The sequence below is a fragment of the Equus asinus genome, chromosome 8, assembly GCF_041296235.1.
Source record: "Equus asinus isolate D_3611 breed Donkey chromosome 8, EquAss-T2T_v2, whole genome shotgun sequence".
In the NCBI taxonomy this organism is placed as follows: domain Eukaryota; kingdom Metazoa; phylum Chordata; class Mammalia; order Perissodactyla; family Equidae; genus Equus; species Equus asinus.
The window spans coordinates 88,828,750-88,851,563 of NC_091797.1; the positions used below are offsets into that span (position 1 = coordinate 88,828,750).

Here is a 22,814-nt window from a genome sequence, read left to right on the forward strand (position 1 = left end):
CTACAGAAGCAGAAACTGAGCCTCGTGCAAGGGCAAGAGATCTGTGCAAAGTCACACTGAGAACATCCAGTTCTGTCTGAGTCCGAACACAAACCTGGCCTCTGTGCCACGTGGGACTCTCCCGGGCCCGCTAAACGCAGGCCGGTTTACTGTGAAAGAACATTTTGGATTTCGTTTTTCCCCTCAATTGCCAGCAGCCTTCGCTTGATCTTGAGCCTCTGATTGCAGCAGACAAACCCTGGGCATCTTGTGCGTTGACTTTTTTTTCACCAATTTTTCCTTAAAATGAGGTGAGCCATACAGTAAAGCATATAAAGGGCACTAATGTGACGTGTACAACTGAATGATCATTATATTCTTAAACACACCTGCACACGGCCCAGGTCAAGATCTAGAACATTCCTCATTCCCACAAAGGCTCCCTCAAGGCTCCTCCCCATGAAGGGTTTCCCTCCCACCCTGGAGTCGTCACCCTAACTTCTCCTATCACACGTGAGTTTGGCCTGCACTTGACCTTCACAGACATGGAACCATAGGATGTCGTCTCGGGTGCCCGGCTTCTCTGACTCACGTGGGGTCTGTGGGATTCATATACGTGATTGCACGCATGGGTGACGTGTTCCTTTTCCTCGCTGCGTAGTACTCCACCACTGTGCCCTGGCTAGACCACCCATCGTTTACCCGTTCTTCTGTTGATAAACATTTGGGCTATGAATTGACTTATTCCACTAACTTGACTGATTTCTATTTTTGTGATATTGGTGCAAGGAGTGGCTTTTATCAGGGCACTATGCAGAGGTCTTTGGCTCTCTAGAATCTTACGGAACTGCGACCATTTCCTGCTGCTAATTGTCTTGGATCACAAACGTATATATTTGTCCCTCCATGTCTTCCATTGCAACAGAGACTTGGCGGAGGGAGGGAGAGAAAAAGAAGCAAATATGCTCCAGCAGAAGTTTCTGGTTCTTCCCTTCACGTGAGCTAAGTGGCAGATGATGGAGCGCGCCTGTAATTTAAAGTCAAATGCTCGTGGCTGACAGTGGGAGCCGTAATAAATGTGTTGCCACTGTCCTTTTCGTGTCCTTTCTCTGCTCCTTTGAAATCTCATAAATAACCAAGCGCGTGTTGGTGAGACGCCTGCCTCTCGTCCCCGGCTCCAGCGCAGCAGCTGCGGTTGCTAGGTTGAGCTCCTGGTTGCTAGGGATTCTGTGGTCCTGTGGTGGCCCAGAAATATGATGGATCCGTGGAACATGCTTTTGCTATTAATCGAAATATTTCCACAGCGAATCTCTCAATGTCACTGCACGCTTTGATGGCATCCCAATTGCTGGATGATCCTTGCAGGTTGCTTTCCCAGTTAGAAGAAGTGGCTTGAATGGAGACACAAATGGCCTAGACGGGGAGTCAGAGAACCTGATTTTGGTCCTGTATCTGATATTAATTTGCTGTGTGACCTTGGGCAAGTGTCGTCCCCTCTCTGGGCCTTGGACTCCACAACATTCAAGGACTTGCCAGCGTTAGTAGCCTCTAGTTCATCACTCAAGCTCTGTAGGCAGGCCAACTGCAAATCAGTTCCTCATTATCTGCTGGTGGATTGTAGACAAAAGAATTCTCGTCCCTAGCTCGCTTCCTCTCAACCCAGCAGGCTTCTGGGCTGAGAGTACTTGGCCAGATGGTGTGTGTGCAAGAGTTTCAGACTAATTTTAATATTCAATCAAACATAATTGGGATCATAAATCTGGAAAAGAAAAAAACAACACCCTACAACCCATAAACATCTGATCATGTCATTTTCTCTTTTCTCCTGCTTAAAAATCTTTGGCAGTTTCCCATGGCTGACTCTGGGGGTGGCAGACAGGTTCCATTTCTGTTGCTGAGGCAGATCAATTGGTGGCAGCTGCAGCTGATGATGTCCTGAAAAGAATCTGGACTTGCTGGTGTCCTGTGGGCTCTTGATCGATTATGATGTCTGCCACGGGTTGGACTCTGGACTCACGGTGTGGGATCTTGATGGGTTAATGATGTCTACCACGGGTTGGAATCTGGACTCACTGGTGTGCTATGGGATCTTGATCAGTTAATGATGTCTGCCACTGGTTAGAATCTGGACTCACTGACAGGTGGTGGACCTTGATTGATTAATGATGTCTGCCACAGGTCAGAATCTGGACTCACTGGTAGATGGTGGACCTTGATCAATTAATGATGTCTGCCACACGTTGGAATCTGGACTCACTGGTGTGCTGTGGGATCTTGATCGATTAATGATGTCTGTGATGGGTTAGACTCTGGACTCACTGGCATGCTATGGGATTTTGATTGATTAATGATGTCTGCCACTGATTAGAATCTGGACTCACTGACAGGTGGTGGGATCTTGATAGATTAGTGATGTCTGCCATGGGTCCAGGAATGTAGACAGGGGCACGTATTTGCCAATCATGGCTGGAGCTCAGAGCCCATACCCTTTAAGATCATCTTGGAGGCCTTCACGGTTGGCCCCTGCCAGCTTCTTGTGCTCTATCTCCTCTCCTTCTCTGTCCACCCCACCTCCAGAAATACCTCCTTCTGTGTCCACATCCGGTTGGCCACCTGGTGTCTCCAAAGATCTCCTTTGTTTGTGTTGCGCCCTTTGTCAGGACCTTTATTACACTAAATCAGTCGGCTCTGCCTGTGTATCCTTCAATCACAGTTTTGTCTCGTCGTCTGTGACAGCTCTTTGACTCTCTCGGGTGGGGTTGGTTAGGCCATTCCCGCGCCTGACATCCCGTAGTGCCCACTTATACCCGTAGCCTACCACTCCGCCTGTCTCGTGTTTGGTTACTCTCATGCCTCTTTCCACGTCTGCCTCGAGAGGCCCTCAGTGTCACGTTCTGGGTTCCACCCATCTTTGTGTTCCCGGAGCCCAGCAGGGTGCAGAGCCACAGTAAACCCACCCAGTGAACTCATGAATGAGGAAAAATCACACCACCTTCCCACGTCAGATAGAAATGGTTTTCATCACTCTCCCAGCAGCCTGAGTTCTGGGTGTCAGCACTCCTCAGCTTAATTGTGGGTAATTTACTGTGCTAACAAAGCAACCACACGTTCCCCAGAGACGGAGCCCTGCTTCGCGGGGTGAGTTTGCATTCTCTCCACCCTGATGGCCTCTCTCTCCTCCTCTCTCCCTTTGCTCTCAGCCTGAAGACAAGCAGAAGGCAGCGGCTGCCTTTGCCCAGCTCCAGGGCGCCATGGGGACGCTGGGCATCTCGGAGAGCGAGCAGCGAGCCGTTTGGCGGGTGTTGGCGGCCATCTACCACCTGGGTGCCGCGGGGGCCTGCAAAGGTAACGTCCTTCCTGCCGAGCTCACCTGGGCTGCCAGCTTTCTCCGTTGGCAGGTGCCCCACAAGGCCCTTCTCTCAGTGAGGTGGGACAGGGCCAACTGCCACCTTCCGTGTCTCGGGGGCGTCTCTCGGGGCGGCTGCTGAACCAGGCATGGTGAGAAGAAGCAGGGCTGGATGTTTCTAGCAAATCTTGTAGACTGGCGCCGCCCAACAGAACTTTCCACGATGATGGAGACGCTCTCGGTATCCACTGTCCAGTGCAGTAGCCACCAGCCGCATGTGGCTGTTGGGCATTTGACATGCAGCTAGTGTGACTGAGGAATTGAATTTTCAGTTGTGTTACATTTTAATTAGCATAAATTTAATTAGCCATGTGTAGCTGTTGGCTACTGTACTGAGCAGAGAAGCCCTGAAACATGTGAGAGAGGTTGGGTCCAAGCAACAAAGGGGCTGTCTCTGTCTGGACATCTTGGAGATGCTCCCCACCATAGGTGCTGGAGCTGACCCATTATCCTTTTCCTCCCGGGTCTGCTCTCTCTCCTTATTTGTCTGTTTCTCCGGTGGTTCTGATCACCCCTCGGGCCCTCACCCCTCCCTATCTAATCATTCCCTTTGCCCTGTAGATACTCCCTGGGACAGCATTTCTGTCCTGGCTTCTCTATTCTTACTCTTTGTCTTTTTTTCTTTTTTTTTTTGCTTGGACTGTTGCAGTAGCCTCTTTGCAGCTGCCTTCACTTCTCCTTATGTCTATCCTCAGTGTGACCACCGGGCTCCTCACCTAGTGCCGCTCCCCTGCTTAGAATCTTCCCGGGGCTCTCCCTTGCCTGCTAAATAATTTCTTGGCTTGGCATTCAAGGCTCCTCACCTCCCTAACCAGCCTCTTCTGCCCTCTCTTCTGGCACAGTAAAAGGTCCTGAGGGGACAGCAGGGATCAGGAGTAATGTGGTTCCTGCCTTGATGGGGCTTATGGGGCCTTGTATTGTGATTGAGTCCTTGTCTAGCTCTTTCCAGGAGGGAGTGGCTTCCTTTGGGCCCAGAACATAGAGTTCTGGAGTTGGAACTCACTTGTCAAATGAACATGTGTGAATTGAGGTCTGTCCTCTGGAATGATGTACTGACTCTGCCCATTCTCCTGTGGAGCAGCAGACGCTTCTAGAATATGCTGGCACATCATTCCTGCCATTCCCACAGTCGTGGGCCGTGTGGCCCATTGTTTTGAGTCTCATCCGTTTCAGCCACATGCGTTGGCCGCTGATTTGATTTCGGAAATTTCTAGAAGTTATGCTGAGTCGGACGTGAGTAAAATAGGCGTTCCACAGTTGGTACCAGCCAAGGACAGACATGCCTGACTACACAAATGTGCAAAAAACAGGTGCCACTTGCGTTTCTGAAACTCAGCCATGGGCCCTGCTCAGACCCTTGGGTGTCGGGATGTCACCACTGTTTTGTTCACGGGACGTAACATCTCTCGCTCAGCTTCCTGGTCACTGGGACCCCCAGGGTCATGAACACCAGGGTGTGAGAACGCGGTCCTCTCACCAGCCTAGGGGGCATTTCTCTTCCTGCAAAACTCTAGTCGCCAGTTAGAAACCCCCAGCTCTGCGTCTGGCTTCATCTACACCAGGGGTCAGCAAATTCGGGCTTGTGGGCCCCATCCAGCCTGCTGCCTGCTTTTGTGCAGCCCGCAAACTAAGAATAGTTTTTCCATTTCAACTAGATGAAAATATGCATATATATGAATAATATTTTGGGACTTATGAAAATTATCTGGCGTTCAAATTATAGTGTCCATAATTCAAGTTTGCTTGGAACACAGCCACGCTCGTTCATTTACGCGTCTACGGCTGCGTTCCTGCTACAACGGCAGAGAGGAGTAGCTGAGACACGGATCGTACAGCCTGCCAAGACAAAAATAATTACGATATGGCTCCTCACAGAGAAAGTTGGCCGACCCTATTCCACACCATCCCCCTGGGAGGTCTCAGCCCTCGGGGGTCCCTGTGCCTCTGAATTAACTGTTCGGTTGTGCTCTGAAGAAATTTCTCCATCCTCCTCGGCTCCAGCCAAACTAGAGAGAGGATGTCAGGAATCTGGCCCTGCCCCCAACTTGCTGTGTGACCTTGAGCAAGTCACCTGTCTCTCTGGTCTCAGTTTTCTCGGATGCGAAATTCTGGAATTGGGCCAGATTAGAGGTTCTTAATCTGGGGTCCGTGTACCCGGCCACCCATTCAAGTGTGGGTTTCAGGGCTTTGTTAGTTTTCTAAGGCTGTTATAACGAAGGACCACAAACTGGGGGCTTAAACAACAGGAATCTGTTTTCTGACAGCTCTGGAGGCTGGAAGCCAGGATCAAGGTGTCACAGGGTGGGTTTCTCCTGAGGCCTCTCTCCTCGGCTTGCAGATAGCCACCTTCCTGCTGTCTTCACATGATCACCCTCCATTTGTGTGTCGTCTGTCCTGATTTCCTCTTCTTATAAGGACACCAGTCACACGGGATTGGGGTCCACCCATATGACCTCATTTCACCTTAATTACCCCTTTAAAGGCTCAGTCAACAAATACAGTCACCGTGTGAGGGACCCGGGGCCGGTACTTCAATGTAGGAGTTTGGGGTGGGGCATAATTCAGCCATAACACACCCCAGTCCCTGAGATGAGCCGGCACTGACTTTGTGCCCATACCTGGCTGAGGGAGGGATCGGAGAGGCTGTGAAGACGGAGTCCTTTCTTGTGAGTTTGCCATTTTATTTGGAGAGAGGAAACTTCTGAACTTGACTCCATCAGCCGATTTTGTAAACGGGCCGAGTTTGGGGTGCGATCACTCGGTGCAGGCCGGGAAAGCTGTGGAGGTTCAGAGTCGGGGTGTGGACGCCCTCCGACTGGGGGTGTGAGGAAGGAAGCAAACCCATCTTACAGAATGGGAAGCTGAGGCTCAGCAGGTCTAGATGCATTAAGCCAGGGTTCAAACCCAAACTTCTCTGGGCTTCCGTGGCCTCCTCTTTCAATGCACTGAGGATGGGGTTGATGGGAGGAAAAACGGGATCAGGAAAACGCAGCTGAATTAGGCTGGGTTCCCCCGAAGACAAAGATTTGGGTGCATTTAGATTATTTGCACCCAAAGGGACCCCAGGAGGCACTGGTGGGGAAGTGAGGCAGGGAGGGGAGGGAGGTGACAGGATATGTTGATGAGCGGGTTACCTCTGGGTGTTTGGGGCTCAGTCCCCCTGCGGACCTCAGGGAGCCTGAGGGACATGCCTCCTGGTTGAGTTACCCAGGAGAGGAAGCCGGGGTGTTTATACACCGCCTCCTGCTTCCCCCTGCTTGACGGGGGCTCCTGGGTGGAGGGCGTTACCTCCTGCACCCTGAGCCTGCCCCGTGCGTGGGCTAAGCACGCTCCTGCAACCAGAGAAAGCAGAGAGGAACAGACAGGTACCCACAGTGACAGGCCAGGGACACCTATGGGTGGCACGTGTCAGGTGGCCAGGGCGACGCGGGGTGGACGGGTCACCAAGAGCATCTAGCTCAAGGTGGTCCTCCTGGAGGAGGTGGCTCCATGACGGTGGTGTTGAGCCCGGAAGAAGGGACTCTCCCAAGGAGACACAGCCACTTGCCTCTCTGTCACACTCCACTCAGACAGGTTGCTCCCTCCTGGGGATCTGCAAAGCCTAGGGAGAGAGGAGCCTTGCAGATGGCTGCGGGCTGCCTTCTGATTTCCATGGTCACACGTGAACCCTCGCTGCCTTTGATGTGACAAGACAGAGGCCAGCGAAGCCCCCTGGCCTATTGACCTGTCCCCAGAGCAGTGTGCTTCCCACCCTGCGTTCCTCCTCGTGGGGCACGTGGGGCGCCCCCTCTGATGTGGGCTCAGGAACCTGACCCGTACCTGTGGCCGCCTGTGATGCTAAAAGAGAAAGTCACATTTATAAATATTTTATTAATACATGATTATGGCAATAATTTCTCCCAGCCTCCCCCACCCCACCTTATAAATTATTTTAAGAGGAGCCACTGTCAGTCTGCCTGGGAGGCCTGCCTGATGATTTACTAATTGTATATTGTGGTTCGGAAGATTTCATAATAGGCAGCTCTAAAATCAGCGGTTAAGAATTTCAGAGTCGTATATAAATGTCTTTGCTTTGTGTCATAACAGATCATTTTGAAATATATTAAGAATCATTTCCATTAATCAGCTTTTTTTTTTTTTTCATTAAAATAATTCCCTCCCCCGGTGCGCCTGGCTTCCTTAGCTTATTTGAAAGCCCTGATTCTGATTTTCAAAACCGACATCACCCCCAGTGGGGAGATTTAGGGCCTTATAACTGGACTCGGGGTTTCTGAGCTGTGATAGCGAAAACAACCACCCCCGCTAATGTCAGTTTACTGTTTTGTGGTTTCAAAGCCCCGGGACCTCACTTCTGCCTTTGGGTCTGATTAGATTTCTGCAGTAACCTGGTGAGGAAGAAGAGCGCCTCGTGGGCAAGAATCAGGAGTCAGCCTGCTGGGTGTGGATCCTGGCTTGGCTTCTCTGAGCCTCAGTTTCCTCCTCTATACCACAGGGCTCATGATGGTACTCACTGCGTAGGCTTGTTGTAAGGGTTAAATGCATCCATGCCAAATGTGTGGCACACAGGACTTGGCCCATGATCGGGTGCTTCCTAAGTGTTGGCTTTCATCCATCTCCACTTGATAGATTAGAAAACGGAGGCTCAGAGAGGGTATGTGATTGGCCTGACATCACACAGCTCGTATGTTTCAGAGTGAGCTTCGGAACCTCGGCTGGGCTCCCTGCAAAGATGACTCTATTGCCCTAGACTTTGCAATGGGCTGTTAGGGTCATTCTCTGCTGGAGAATTGGCTTGTTTTCCTGGGTGCCGTGCTGAGAGCTTACAGCCACGAGGACGTCACTGTACAGCCCTTGAACAGCCTGGGGAGGGTGAGAACTGTTAGGATGCCCATTATACAGATAATGAGGCTGCGGCTTCCCAGAGAGGTTGACCCACATCTCCCAGGGCACACAGCTAAAGCCACAGGTGGGATTTGGACTCAGGTCCACCGAGCTCTGAGCCCAAACTCTGGGGCCACACCTGCCGCCTCCTCAGCTCCATGGCTGCTGCTTCTGTCCCACTGGCTCCAAGAGGGCTGCTGATGTCACTCGTTCCCTGGGACGCCCCGAACCGTGTTTACTCACACTCCTGACACCAAATGTGGGGGGTTTTCCCCCCACACCCACTGATTCTCTGATTCTCCAGACACCCACAGGGGGTCCTACGATTCAGTCCCATTCTGACACTACCTGGAGTTAGCACAGAGCCCCAGGCTCTGGGACGGTCCCCCAAAACTGCCCGACCTCAGACCCCAATCAGATGTCTGGGCCACGTAGGCTTCTGATGGACTGGCTATTGAGTTGGGGTCCCCACACCCCCTCCCTAGGTTCGATAATTTCCTGGAACAGCTCACAGACTGCAGGAAGGCACTTAGCTGGCTCTCACCGGTTATTATAAAAGATACGACTCAGGAACAGCCAAATGGAAAAGATCCACAGGGCGAGGCGTGTGGGGAGGCCGCGTCCTCTCTGGCAGGCCGTCCTCCCTGCCCTTCTCCGTGTCCACCAGTCCAGAAGCTCCCCAGACTCCGGCACTTAGGGATTTGTGAAGGCTTCATTCCACGGGCACAGCTGACTCGATCCTTGGCCGTGGGTGCTCAGCTCAGTCCTCAACTCCTCTCCCTCCGGGGGTCGGGGCGGGGCTGAGAGTTCCAAGCTTGGAATCATGCCTTGGGCTTTCTGGCGGCCAGCCCCCCTCCTGCAGCTGTCTAGGGTCCCCAGACGCCAGTCAACCCAACGGCACACAGAAGCCCCTCTTGTCACCTCGCAGTCTCCAAGGGCTTGAGGAGCTGTGCGCCGGGAACTGGGACAAAGACCAAAAATGTATTCATCGCAGGCTGAGCCCTGTGCCTCCACCAGCTGCCTCTGGGACATAGAGCCTTGATCCCTGGGTTTTGGGTCAACCGGAAGGGGCACAAGGCAGCGGACGTGTGGAGGGCTGGGTGGAGGCCGGGGACCCGGAAGGGACGTTTCCTTTGCAGTGTCGTCCTCTTCCTCCCACTGTGGAAATGTTACTTCCTCCTTCTCTTCTGAAAACTTGCTTCCCTTTTTTCGTGCTTTTCCCAGCCCTTCTTTGTCCCATAAAAGGCCCCTGAGCATGAGCAGGGTGGTCCCAGGCCGATGGGGGCCCAGGCCCTCTGGTCTCCATGTGGTCCCAGCACACACGTGGCCCCTGCTCAGTTCAGCTCTCCCCAGGGAGCCTTCAGCACTGACATCACATGTGGCCCCAATGTGCCTCCTTGGGGCCCCTCTGAGCCTTCTCCGTTGGGGGTTCATACCCTGTTCCCCCTGAAGTCCCGCCAGGCCCCGTTGACCCCTGAGTCCCTGAGGGTCCCTGCCGCCATGACCTCCCCCACCCGCTTCTCAGTCCCTTCGGCCCCTGTGATGTGGTGGCCTTCACCCCAGGAGGCTGGCTCCCCGCAGGGGCCCTGGGTCACCCTGTCACCAGCGGTGCCCTGGGCAGCCTCAAAGTCAGAGGGGACGCCTCCCCTCAGGATGTGGCAGGGAAAGGACACGGGTGTTTTGAAGTCAGCCGGTCCTGGGTTCAGATCTCAGCGTGACCTTTTAGTAGCTGTGTGTGACATCAGCCATGTTACGGAACTCGCCTGAGCCTCATCTGTGGGATGGAGGAGGGGCCGCACAGAGCTGTCTGGGGGCTCCCCCAAGGTTGCAATGCCAATAATGCTCTGACCCTGGGCCGCCTCCCATCGACAAGCTGGGTGGCTCCTGGGGACCGAGTCCGTCCCACCCTCTGCATCGTGTCTCCAGAGTGGATCTCCAGGGGCACCAGGGGACTGGCTCCACACGGCGGGCGGAAAACCCCCGGTGATTTGACATCATGGCTGGTTTGCTGCTAACCCAGGCTCGTGGCTTGGGGCCATCCCCCGGGAGCCATCAGGCAATCATTCATCCTGCCTCGTGTTTCTTTCCTTGGGCGAAAAGTGGCCCACGAAACAATTCGCTAGCGCCCACGTGTTTTAAAGGACAGCAAATGGATGCTCTCTGGAGCTCGCTTGATAAGGAGAGAGGGAGGGAGGAGGGAAAAGCCAAGGCCTCGAGTTGGGCAGAGTTGGCTTGGAATGCTGGTTCCCCCACCTGCTGGCTGTGTGATTTAATGTGGGGAACAGATATCACCTCCCGGACCTCAGCGTCTGTGTCTGTAAAATGGTAATAACTCCCCCCTCCCTCCTACGGCCGTTTAATAGTCAGATAATGGACATGTAACACCTGGCACAAGGGAGGAGGTCAGCAAGCTGTAGCTGTCTCCTCTGCAGAGTGTTTTTGCTGTCGGTTGTCTTCATTGGCATTGAAGCTGGCCCCTTAATGGGTGGGGGTCATCAGGCCCCATAGGTGGGTGAAGACCCTGGGCCTCTGCGAGATGAAGCTCCTTTCCTAAGGGCCCACGACGAAACTTCTGTGCTCATGAATGAACCAGGATCCAGTTCTGGACTCTCAGTCCAGTGCTCTCCCCACAACTTAGCAGAAGGTCCTGGGGGCCAAGGACAGTGCAGGGTAGTGGTCAGAGCGGCCAGGACGGACTCAGACCTGGGCTTTAATTGAAGTGAGGGTCCCAACACTCGCTAGCTCTGTGGCTGGTCCGGTTACCGGGCTGTGTAGCAATTCAGCCCCAAACTCTGCAGCTTAAACAACAATCATTTTATTCTCTCCGGCGGCTTCTGTGGGTCTGTGGTGTGGAAGGGCTCAGCTGGGCGGTTCTGGCTGAGGTGGCTCGTGTGGTTGCTGTCAGATGGTGGCTGGTGCTGGCACTGGCCGGGCGTCTCCCTGTCCTCGTGTGGTCTCGGGTCTCTCTGCATGGGCTTCTCCGGGCTTCCTCGTGGCCGTGGCAGCTTCTGGGTTCCAAACACAGGTTTCCAGAGAGCAACGTGGAAGCTGCGTCGTCGTTTCTGAGCTGGCCTCATTGTCACGCAGCATCCCTCTGCCATGTTCTGTTGGTTATAAGAGTGTCACACCTTCGAGGGCCAGAGAATCTAGACTCCACCCCTGGGTGGGGGAGCAACAAGGTTCTAGAACACGTAGGATGGGGGCTATTGGTGTGGCCACATTTTGCCATCGTGGCCTCGAGCAGGTAACTTAAGCTTTCGGAGGCTCAGTTTTCTGGCCTGTAAAATGGGATTGAAAAGAGTAGTGGCTTCCCAGGCCTGCTCTGCAGGGGAACAGAGATTGTCGAGGGCGCAGCACAGCGCCGGGCACATGGCAAGTTCTGGCTGTTGTCGTTACGATGCTGCAAGGCTTGTGGAGTCCCACAGCTGATGCCTCCAAGTCCCCTGCTGAGGTGGCCAGAGGAAGCTCCCAGGACGTCAGCTCTCTGCTTTCATGACCGGTGCCCCCCCACTATCCTCTGATGCCCCCTAAGGACCCTGTCCCCAGAGAAGAGTAAATCAAGGGTGAACCCAGTGCCCTCTTTGCAGCAAGAAACCATTTCTCTGTCTCAGGGCCTCTTGGCTGTACGTGATTAAAATTAGACCCAACACGCTTTCCAGGAATGAGCTCTGTGAACAAAATCCTCTTGGAGTCTCCTTGCTCTGCCCCTCGGCCCAGGGCTGGGGGACACTCCACCTGTTCTCTCTCTTAATTCTCGCCTGATGGGCAGGGCAGGAATCCCACTTTGCGGTTCAGGATGCTGAGGCTCAGAGAGTTTATGTAACATTGCCAAGGTCAAACAGCATCCTGCGGTGGAGCCGAGGTTGGAATCAGTGTCTGTCCACCTCCACAGCTGCTGCCCTTCTCCTCCACGAGGCCGCCCGCCTGGCCAGGTCCTTGGGTGCGTCTGGCTGCCCGGACCTCAGCTCTCTCCTAAGAGTCCTTCTCAGCTCCGTCTAGCCTCCATCCGCCCCTCCAGCCTCCACTCTCCGTTCCTCCACCTGGAAGGTCATCCTCTAAGCAGGCTGGAGGCAGGAGAGCTCCGAATTGAGGCTTACGGCCTGGCCTCTGGGACCAGGCCGATGTGAGTTCAGTTGTGGTTCCCCTCATGATCGTGGTGATGCCCGGACCTCTGAGACGCAGCGTCCCCCTCTGTAAATTGGGGACAACAACAGTGCCTACCTGCTAGGGTAGGCTTACATTATTTATGTAAAGTGTTGTCGTTGCTATTATTGGCATTACTATTATTTTTTTTTTTTTTTAAGGATTGGCACCTGGGCTAACAATTGTGGCCAATCTTTTTTTTTTCTGCTTTATCTCCCCAAACCCGCCCTGTACACAGTTGTATATCTTAGTTGCATGTCCTTCTAGTTGTGGGATGTGGGACGCAGTCTCAACGTGGCCTGACGAGTGGTGCCATGTCCGCGCCCAGGATCCAAACCCTGGGCCGCCGCAGTGGAGCACGCGAACTCAACCACTCGGCCACGGAGCCGGCCCCTCCATTACTATTATTAATGGAAAATCTGTCCACCGTCCAGAGTTTTCCCCAGTGAAGCTCGAGTCCACAGGGCTGACTCGGGCTGGTCTTCAATCCTCTGCATCCTTGGGGGCCCGTAGCTGTAAGAGATGACGGAGGCCCTGCCAGGAAATCTGAGGCTGTTTGTCACCCTGTCTGCCGTCCCTCATTATTCCACGAAAATGACAACAATGTTCAGAATCCAAAAGAGCAACAAAGATGAGCGATGCCCGCCTTGATGGCTGCGTGGCTCTGCTTTCCTTCTGCCCCGGAGGTCGGCAGGAGGTTTAATTTATTTGTCTCTCACTAAACTTGCCAGTCTGCATGCCGCTGACCCCACGGCCTAATAGATGACACGGTCAGGCCCATCTATCACCCGAGGAGAGGCCGCGTAACGGGTAACGAAAGGAGGCTGCCCGTCAGCCTGCCGGTCCCCGCCTGCTGCAATAAAGATGTCAGTCCCTGAATGGATGGGGCCGTCAGTCCGGGAGCCCAGAGGGGCCCGCAGGAAGGAGAGACGATGGCAATAATGCCAAGGGCCCAGCCGCCCGCCCTCTGCCGGGACGCCCCAACATCCAGCAGTCAGGGCCGTCCACCAGGGAAGGGAGGGGGCGGCCCGATGCTCCCCAAGCTGGGGCGAGACCCCGCATGCCGAAGGCCGGTGGGAAAAAACACAGATGCTACCAACACAAAGCCAGGACCACACATTCAAGCACTTGGTGAACACTTTGACTATTTTTATTATTTTAAAACAAATGCACGGTACTATTGTAAAGTTGTCTTATGAAAAACGAAAACAAGACAGAAGAATATAGAGTAAAAAAATGGTCCCTACTCACCCCCCCACCGGATCCTCTGCCCTCAAAGGTGACCATTGTTAAGGTGACATTTGTTACAACTGATGAGCCCATGTTGACACGTTATTATTAACTAAAGTCTACAGGTGGCATCAGGAGTCACCTTGGTGGCATCCACTCGACAGGTTTGGACAAAGGTCCAATGTCATGTTGCACCACGACAGGGTCACACAGGACATGTTCACTGCCCCGACAGGCTGGGGTTTTTTTTTCCCTCTTCAACTTTTTGATCTGAAATAATTATAGACACACAGGGAGATGGAACAGCAATGCATGGAGTCCCGCGCCCCCTTGCCCCGGGCGGGGCGTCTGTAGGGCCACAGCACCCGTCACACCCAGCAAATTGACACCCGTGTGTTCCTGTCGCCTCAGCAACGGGCCTTTTAAAACTGTGCATTTAGCTGCATCGTGCGTATAACAAACCTATAGGTTGTTTGTTTGGTTGGGTGTGGTTTTTACACAAATGGGTTCACACCATCGCCATTTTTACGCTCTCTGATTTTTCTATGTCACAGAGAGTCTTCGACCTCTTTGCACGTTGGTTCGTGGCGACGTCCCTGATTGTTGACTGCAAGGGCGTGCCAGGAGTAGGCGGGCTGCGTGACAGTTCTCCAGCCTGTCATTGTTCAGGTCATTCCCTGCCTGGTGTTATAAACAACGCCCCAGGGGACATCCTTGCATGTAGAGGGTGTGCACCTGAGCGAGCGTTTTGGAGGCCTGGTTTCCCGGATGTGGGGCTGCTGGGTCCGAGGGCACGTTCGATGTTTAACATCTCGATGAAGGCAGCCCAGATTGCCTCCCTTGGGTGTTTGTTTATACACCAGTTGGCTCATTTAACCCTCACAGGCCTGAGGGGTAGTCACTGCTGTTACCATTTCTGTTTATAGGTGAGGAAGCTGAGGCTCAGAGAGGTGAAGCCACTAACTCAGGGTCACACAGCTCTAAGGGGCACAAAGCTGGACCTTCTGCCTGCCATGCACTGGGTCGCCGGGGGTCTGAGGAAGGCTTGGCGTTTTCAAATAGACCTGCGGCCTCCACTTTGGGGCTGCCACTTCTGTCCACTACCCCAAAACGGACGCTTGGCCTCCCCTCTCTTTGCTTTTCCAAGCTCACTGCTGTTTCTGGAAGTGAAGCCTGCAGGGCTCCAAGGGGTCGAGGCCAGGCTCCCATGCGGGGGTTCCTCACTGTGGCGGCTCAGCCTCCTGCCTCGCTCTCCTCCAACTTAGAGGGGCTTCTCCCACACTCCCAGCGGCTCCGTGCCCCTAATGAGACGGACGGCTCCCTTGTCACAGGGCGTTCGGGGCTCCGAGTATGCAGTTTTCCCACGAGTGCTGATTAGGGCTGGTGGCTGGGCCCCGCTGGCTGGGACCAGCCGTGCCCGTTTCTTCTGGCTCTGGGTTAAGGGACGTCAAGAGTCATCGAGTCAGGAGGAGCAGGCAGCTGCGGCCTGGCCTCCACGACTTTTCTGTGCAGAGGGCCTCGGAGGGACGGCAAGCTCGGCCTCCCACAGCCTCGGCTGCCAGGGGGACACCTCCCTGCGTGGTTGCAGATGCCTGGGAGGATGGCCCCTCTGCCTGACCTGTGAACGTCCCTGCCCGGCTGGGAATCCACATGCTGAGGAGGGGCTGGGATGGGCAGGCCTGAGCCCCTCTTTGTCAGGGCAGGGACTGAGGCCCAGAGAGGGGAGGGTACTTGCTCAGGGTCACACAGCACGGCTGTAGGGGATATAGGACTGGAATCTGAGTCTCCGATTCTCTGGTCATTGTGTGTCCACTCTGCTCAGCCTTTCCTTTTTCCCCTCCCCCCCCGTCTTCATCCTTTTTCTCCTCCTTCACGTCTTTCCTTCTCTCCTTTTCATTTCCTCCCTCCTTCTCTCTCTCTCTCTCCTCCTTTCTTGTCGTCTCCTCTATGCCTGTTGGGACAGGCCCTCGGCTGCCCTGGGACACCATCCTCACTTTCTAAGACCAAATTTCCATCCAATCAAGGAAGATTGACCCAGACAAGTGCATTGGTGATGCTAAGAGAAAATTCTAGCAGGAGACACCCAAAGTTCAGAGTGGGCAGCCTCATCTAAGGGGTCTTAGGGCCTGGGACCCTTGAGCTGAATCTCCCAAACTGGGAGGAAATTGGGGAGGGTGGTGCAAGCGTAGGGACCTCCGTGAGCAAAGGTGTGGTGGTTTGAGCAAGGCCTGGGGCCTCTGTGTTCGTGTCCACAAGGCACCAGCCTGAGGGCCGTGCACTGGCACTGTGGGGATAAGACAGGATTACCACGTGGCCCCACAGCCTGGAGGTTTCATTGATCTGTCCTTGGACCCAGCACCCCTGAGGCCTGTCCCCTCCTGGGCGCCGTCCCACCGCCTGGCTTCCCGAGGCCACAGGCCCACATCCTCCACCCTGGATGGCGGCTTGGCTCCTTGACTGACAGCTGGTGCGGCCAGGCCTATTCTGGGCCACAAGCAAAGATTTGTTCTGCGTTTTCTGAGCATATTGAACTCATTCATTAAGCTGGAATGGCTGCTCTGGGATGTAAACAATTATATTAAAAAACCCACAGAACCCTGGAGTGGCTGATGCTGGAAGCCAGGGCTCGCTGGTAGCCCCGAGCCTTGGGAGGGTGGGGCGGGGAGGTGGGACCACCTGGGGGATGAGTTCAGACTGGCCAAGCCACTGCCCTGCTGGGCGGCCCTGTAAAGGCCTCTGCCCTCCTCCTGGCCTCTGTTTCGCCTACATAACAGCAGCTAATGTTTATCCAGTGCTTACATGCCAGGCACTATTCTAAGATCTTTGGCCGTCTCAGCAATCCTGTGTAGGGGGGTGGTAGGTGCTGTTATCCCATTTTGCAGATGAGGAAACTGAGGCTCAGAGAGGGGAAAGGACTTGCCCAGTGCGGGTGGACCAGATGCTCTGTGGGGTCTCTTTTATCCTTGATCAGCAGAGACACTAACCTGTTGTGGGAGGGCAGACAGCCGGGGCTCCGTGAGAACTCTGCTGTGAACATCTGCACCCACCGCTCAGAGACCAAGCACAGCCACGCTGCTGAGGACAGGATGGCGAGCACGATGATGATGGAATCACTGACTGTCACTCTTGGCTGAGGATCCGCTCTCTGCCAGGCATGACTTAAGTGGTGTGTGTGGATTACTCCGTTGACTGCTCCTGACCCGGTCTGTGGCTGAGACAGTGGAGGCTCAGAGAGCAAGCTGTCCAAGGTCATGGACGAGGGCAGGGGAGGGGCCCAACTGTACCTGGGAGTTCTGTCTTGGGAGCCTGTCCCCCTGTTCTTTATGCCACGTTCTGTTGCATGGTCCATGGCATCATCGAGGAATGGAATCAGTCCTCGGACCTTTTCCTGTGGTTCTTGCATCCATGAGACTAAGTGCTTAGCACATTGGAGCACCAGCTGTCGTGGGCTTCTCTGGGGCCCCAGGAAACAGCCTCAAAGGGGACAGTTTGATGGGTTGAGTGACTCTGGTGCAGCCTGCTGTGGTGAGGGACAGTTGAATGTGGCAGGAGCGTTGGATGGGGGGCCACCCAGGGCTGGGTTGGGCCCTGGCTCTGCTTCACTAGCTATGGGGCCTCAGCAAGTCCCTCACAGGCTTGCTGTTGGCCCCACCCCCAGGCTTTGCTTCTGCAGTGCCCCTGAGGGACTGAGGGACGCCTTTCAGCGGAGGTCTCCCTGGTGACTCTGCTCCTCGGCTCGGATCACCCGCTCTGGGGACACTCCCAGGCAGCTTCGCATCCACTGTCTCATTTCATCCTTAGAGCAAACCGCAGGGAGAAGAGTCACCCCATTTTCCAGATACAGAAACTGAGGTTCCGAGAGGTGAGATCTCCTGTTCGAGGCCCTGCAGCCAGGCTGAAGGTGTCTCTGGATGTCCAGCCTCCAGTTCTTTCCACCATTCCCCCCCCACATCCCAAAGATGCCACATCAGCCTTTCCCCTCCAGCCTCTTGATCGATTTAGTTCAGGAGACCCCATCCCCCTGCTCCCTTTCTCTTGTAAATTCCAACGCACATTGGCATTCTCAAGGTTCTGAGAAGTCCTGCAGGAAAGCAGCCCATTCTTCTGGGTCTAACCTGATGCTGCCCCACCTGGTCTGTCCAATCAGCCCTCTGTTCCAGAAAACCTGCTCACGTTCCCTGGCACATTGGGAGGCGTCTATGAGTTGTCGTTCCAGCTCTTAGGGTGCGGGCAGTGACTCATGTAGGATTATGAGCAACTCAGCAGCAATTTATAGACGGCTTGTTGGCCAGGCCTTACAGTGGGCACTCACTGTGCAGACGGGCAAAGGCCCTGGGGCAGATGGCAACTTTCTCCAAAGCCAGACAGGTGAAACAATATATTCAGGTTTGTGGGGCTGCATGGCACCTGGGGACAACAGGGACAGGCAGGAGCCATAAGAAGCAGGAAGGGACTAGAAGTTCTGGCCTCTAAGAGGGTTGCATCTTCTATGATTCCCAACAATAGACCTTTACTGGATGTCCCCAGGCGGAAATCTCAGGGTGCGATCACAACTGCAAGAGTCGACATTTACTGAGCGGATTCTGTGCTAAGTGATCTGCCCAATAACCTCACTGATGCTTCACCAGAACTCTGTGGGGATAGATTCCCATTTTACAGAAGAAGAAACTGAGACTCCGAGAGCGGATGTCACTTTCCCGACATCCTGGGGCTCGAAGCGGCGGAAGTGAGATCTGGACGGGGGCGGTGTTTCCGGAGCGCTGCCTTTTCTTGCAGCATCTCCAGCCCTTTCAGCTTCTCTCTTCCCGGCAGGTGGCCTCCTTCCTTGCCGGCCTCCGAATGGTGAACGTCTGCGAGAAGACTTGTGAGCCAGACGCACCAGCGTTCTAAATAAGTCACGTAACGTTCAGTCATTCAACAATGGCGCGGCTATTGTTGGAAGGAGAAACAACTCGGTTATTAATAAACGCAGGAGCCCACAGTAGTTGATGGCAGTTGAGCTCATGGCCCGTGGGGGAAAACACTCGTGTCATGGGCTCCTCTCTCCCTTTTTTTGTATTGAGCGCAAAGGGACAAATCTGCCTTTGCAGGTGGCTTTGAGCAGCTCAGAAACTGCAGTTCCATTCCTTTCTCTTGCTCCTTCCTTTTTTCTTTCTCTCCTTTCTCCTTTGTTCGTTCTCTGTTCAAATCCCAGCCTGCCTCTTACTGATGCTGTGACCTTGGGAAAGTGACTTGGGTGACGTGGCTTGCCCAGGGTCACCTGGTTAGTTGAGAGCTCTTTCATCTAAACCGGTATTTCCTAAACTAGTGTCTCCCGGGACATTAGACCTGCAAGCTGCTCTATGAAAGCATTTGGAGGCCAAATAAGTCTGAATAGAACTTCCCTTCTTGGAGATTTGTAAGATATCCTTTCAAGGCTCTGAGAAGTCCTGCAGCTAAGAAACTTGTTTCAGCAAGCAGGGACCGAATTGATATGGTACATGCCCTTTCCACCCCCTGGAGAGCTTCTGACTCAGCCCTGTCCTTGGGAGCACATGGCTGGAGCCGGGCCTCGCCCAGACGTGACGGTGGCTTCTGAGGAATAGACAGAGATGGAAAGAAAGCAGTGTGCGGAGACCTTGGCTCCCTTTCAGAGAACCTTCTCTTGGCTTCTAGAATTGAAGCGAGAACCGAGCCAAACCTTGCTCAGTGTGAGGCTCTCTCTGAGCCTTAGCAGCTGCTGGGACAAGGGTTCAAGGGCAAGACCTTCCTGTGGGAGGCGATGCCGGGGAGCGCTGGGAGGGGCTTGAGGACGGGAAGCGGGGCTGGAAGGCAGCCACAAAGAGGGTGTCATCAGGCCAGTGACCTATGTGGTCACCTGGGGCTCCATCCCTCCAGGGACCTCTGGGGGTCAGCAGAGAGCACCCACCCGAGTTATCCCATTCGAAGGGCGTTGTCGCTGGTTCAGGGCTGGGGATGTGAATTCTGTGGCGCTCCCAGCCTGCTCTCCGTCTGAGCAAGTGCAGTTCGAGAGAGTGCCCTCTGCAGCAGGGAGCACAGTGGGGCCCGGGGGAACATGGGGGGAGCAGTGACAGCTCGGTCCGGGTCCACCCGCCACGTTGCCATCTGAAGCCTGTCGCCGTTTCCTCTTGATTGACCTCAGCCCATGCATATGCTCAAGCCAAGTCTAAATGGGATATGTGGGGGTGCCAGAGCCACTCCTAACCCTGTGCCCCTGGCCCGGGGGGTCAGGCGACCTGGACTCGAGTTCCAGCTCAGCTATTTGCATGCTATGTGACTTAGGGCTGGGCGATATCCCTTTCTGTGTCTTGATGGCCTCTGCTGTAACATCAGGCTTAGCAACACTCAGCCTGCAGACCCTGCAAGGTGGTTGGGAGGTCAGCCCGGGTAGCCCAACCATCCTCCCTCTCAGTGTAGACATGCTCAGGGGTGCGTCCTCCAGGCCATGGCAAGATGCACGGCCCATCGGTCATTAAGAATAATAATAGAATTGGTATTGGCAAATAATTTTTAATGTAGAGCAGATTCAAGGGTGGGTGGTCCCATCCTATGTGGATTGTATTTATAGAAGTCCAACCACACACACAAGGGCAATGTGAGGTTAGCAGTGACAGACGCGTATTTTTTCTTATGTCGTGGTCCCTAAAGGCAAGCCACCACTTCCTCTCATGTCCCATGGGGGAAAGCTTGCTGTGCTGGACTCCTGGAAGCATGCTACCATCCCGTACGTTCTGGGCAATTTAAGAGGTTCTCAAGGGAAATGTTAAGGGCTCGCGATGTTTCTCCTTAGACTCTGACCCTAGGACGATGCCCCTTTATGAGAGGAGGCCCCTCTGCCCAGCGCCGTGGTCAGGGTGTTGAGTGCCGGGTCAGGAGTTCTGAGTTCAGATCCGGCCTCTGCCGCTCACCAGCTGCGCGCCCTTGGAGGGTCGCCCTCTCGGAAGCTCTGTTTTCTCGTAAGTCCAGTGGGGATGTTGATGCTGCAGGAGGGTTGAAGGAGGCGGCGTGTGTTCAGAGCTCAGCTCAGTGCCTGGCATGTCACGCGTGCGCAGGACATGCTGCTGGCCGATGTTGTGATATTGAGGTCGCCTTTGTAATACTCTTGGGCATTTGCATTCGGGTGTTTTTGCTTGAGTGGGTGAGACAGAGGAGGGGTGACTGGTGAGTGGCCAGGGGGCCTTTCCTACCAGTCAGCATCTCGTGTCCTGAGTGATGCATGCAGAAGGAGAGGCGGAGGGTCCCTAGACGTCCTGCGTGGGACGCCTGTTGCAGAGCCGCCCCGCGGGTGCACCGGCTACGGGCTCCTGTTTGCCGCCAGCGACTGGCAGCATGGCTGGCGGCCAAATGCACACGCGGGAAATGATCTCTGCGTTTAGCTTTGGGATCGTTCTGGGCACAGCCTCTTTGCCTCCTGGATAGAGTGTGTTGATTGCCTCTGGAGCAGGCTGGGGGCAGGAAAAATGCACAAACCCCCACGGAGTGCCCTTGGAGGAGCCAGCTCCGTCCTGTCTCTCCGTTTCCATCTCTGTCTCGTGGCCTCTCCCTCTCTGTGTCTCTCTGCCTCTCTCGCTTCAGTTTTATCTTTTATTTGATCTTTCCTGTTCGAGAAGGCCATCTCTAAGTTTCCGATGGCTGGTCCCTTGGGGGCAGGGGAACAGAGAGGTTCTCGCTCCCAAATCTTGGAGCACAGGGGCTGGGGGGTGGGCAGGGCTGGCCATCAGCAAGAAGCGTTCATTCCTTCGTCGATTCCTTCCTTCATTGAATCACTCATTTCACAACTGTTTGTTGAGCCCTTCCTGGTGCCAGTTCTGTTCTGGATAGAGCAGTGACCACACAGATGTCTGCTCATGCGGAACAGCATGCGACTACTGCACGGTCTGAGATCAGCGCATGAGGTGGGGATCCCGCTCTGCCACTCACGCCCTGTTCCACCTGGAACAAGAAACTAGACCTTACCGAGTCTGTTCCGCATTTGTGAATTATCTCAGACGGTTTTATGAGAGTAAAGAGGGTGAGCCCAGGGAATCACGGAGCACAGTGTCTGACACCGTGCGCGCTCAGCGCTCCGTGGCTGTTCCTGTTGGTTAGATAATGGCTGTGGGAGAGGAGCCGTCCGTGTACAAGAACCTCACTTGTACTGGAATCTCCAACCTCGGTGGCATTCAGAGGACAGCTTTGTCCCTGGATTTGCGGTAGCTGGGTGGGCGATGCTGAGCCCAATGTGTCCACCTTTCCATGGGGGAGAAATGACCTCAGGGGGCGCAGAATTCCTGGGGGGTGAGCTGCGTCAGAAGCGCACCAATTCATTATTCATCCCACAAATCCTCTTGGTGAAGCCACGGATAGACAGCCTTGCAGCCCTATGAAGAGGTGTTTGAGGCTTTATGACTCCATTTTACAGACGAGGAAACTGAGGCTCAAAAACGCTGTGTGACTGGCCCAAAGACTGACAACTGGAAATGGCAGAAATGCCCGTGGACCCAGATGCTGTCTGGTTCAGCGTCCACGCTCTTGTCCAGTTCCCTTTCTCCCTGCCTCAGATGCCCCCTCAGGGTTCCCAGCCTCCATCGAGAAGGCTTTGGCCTCCACCTGTGTCTGGACAAATAAGGAGGAGCCCTCGGGGTTGGATTTTGGGCGCTGGCCAGCCTTCCAGGGAGCTGGAAGCAGAAATGCCTTTTCCTGGCACAGCTGCCCGTGTGCCTCCTGGATTTCCCCGGCAGGATGCTGCTCGGCTGCGCCTGGAAATATCCCCCTTAAGTGAGGCAGGGTTTAGAGTCCGGCCGAGTCCCTTCACTGCTCCTCTTTCCCTTCATGATGTCCCCCTGGCTCGGCGAGGCCACAGAAGGTCCGTGCAGGTGGAGGTGGGACATTATTTCAGAGAGCGGCCGTGGAGGGTTGACGGGGCAGGACATCGCCCCCTAGAAACTTGCCTCCTATTTAATTCACTTTCAAGCCCCCGCCCAGGGTGAAGGAAGTCCCCTTTATTGCTGGTGGCCTTCAATGCCTCTCTCTAGCGCTCACTAGTCTGCCTTTTTAATGAAGAGAGAGCAGATCTCAGGCTCCCACGTAACTGTGTCTACTTAGAAGCTAAGGATATTTTTGTGCTCATATTGTATTTATTTTCTGCTTCTATTTGTCACAAGTGGTAACGGTGTTGGTTTGCAAACCGGCCTCC

At 54.4% G+C, this 22,814-nt stretch overlaps 1 protein-coding gene across 4 annotated transcripts in view; it reads left to right on the forward strand.

The window, feature by feature from the left end:
* Positions 1-22,814, forward strand: part of MYO18B (myosin XVIIIB) — a 249,673-nt gene that overhangs the window by 44,216 nt on the left and 182,643 nt on the right. For all 4 annotated transcript variants that reach the window (XR_011505408.1, XR_011505409.1, XM_070516286.1 and 1 more), the window contains exon 12: positions 3,180-3,324. Coding sequence is in view for 2 of the 4 variants with exons in the window: in XM_070516286.1 (XP_070372387.1) it covers positions 3,180-3,324 (145 nt within the window). In the remaining 2 variants the exon portion in view is untranslated. The remainder of the gene's footprint in view (positions 1-3,179; positions 3,325-22,814) is intronic.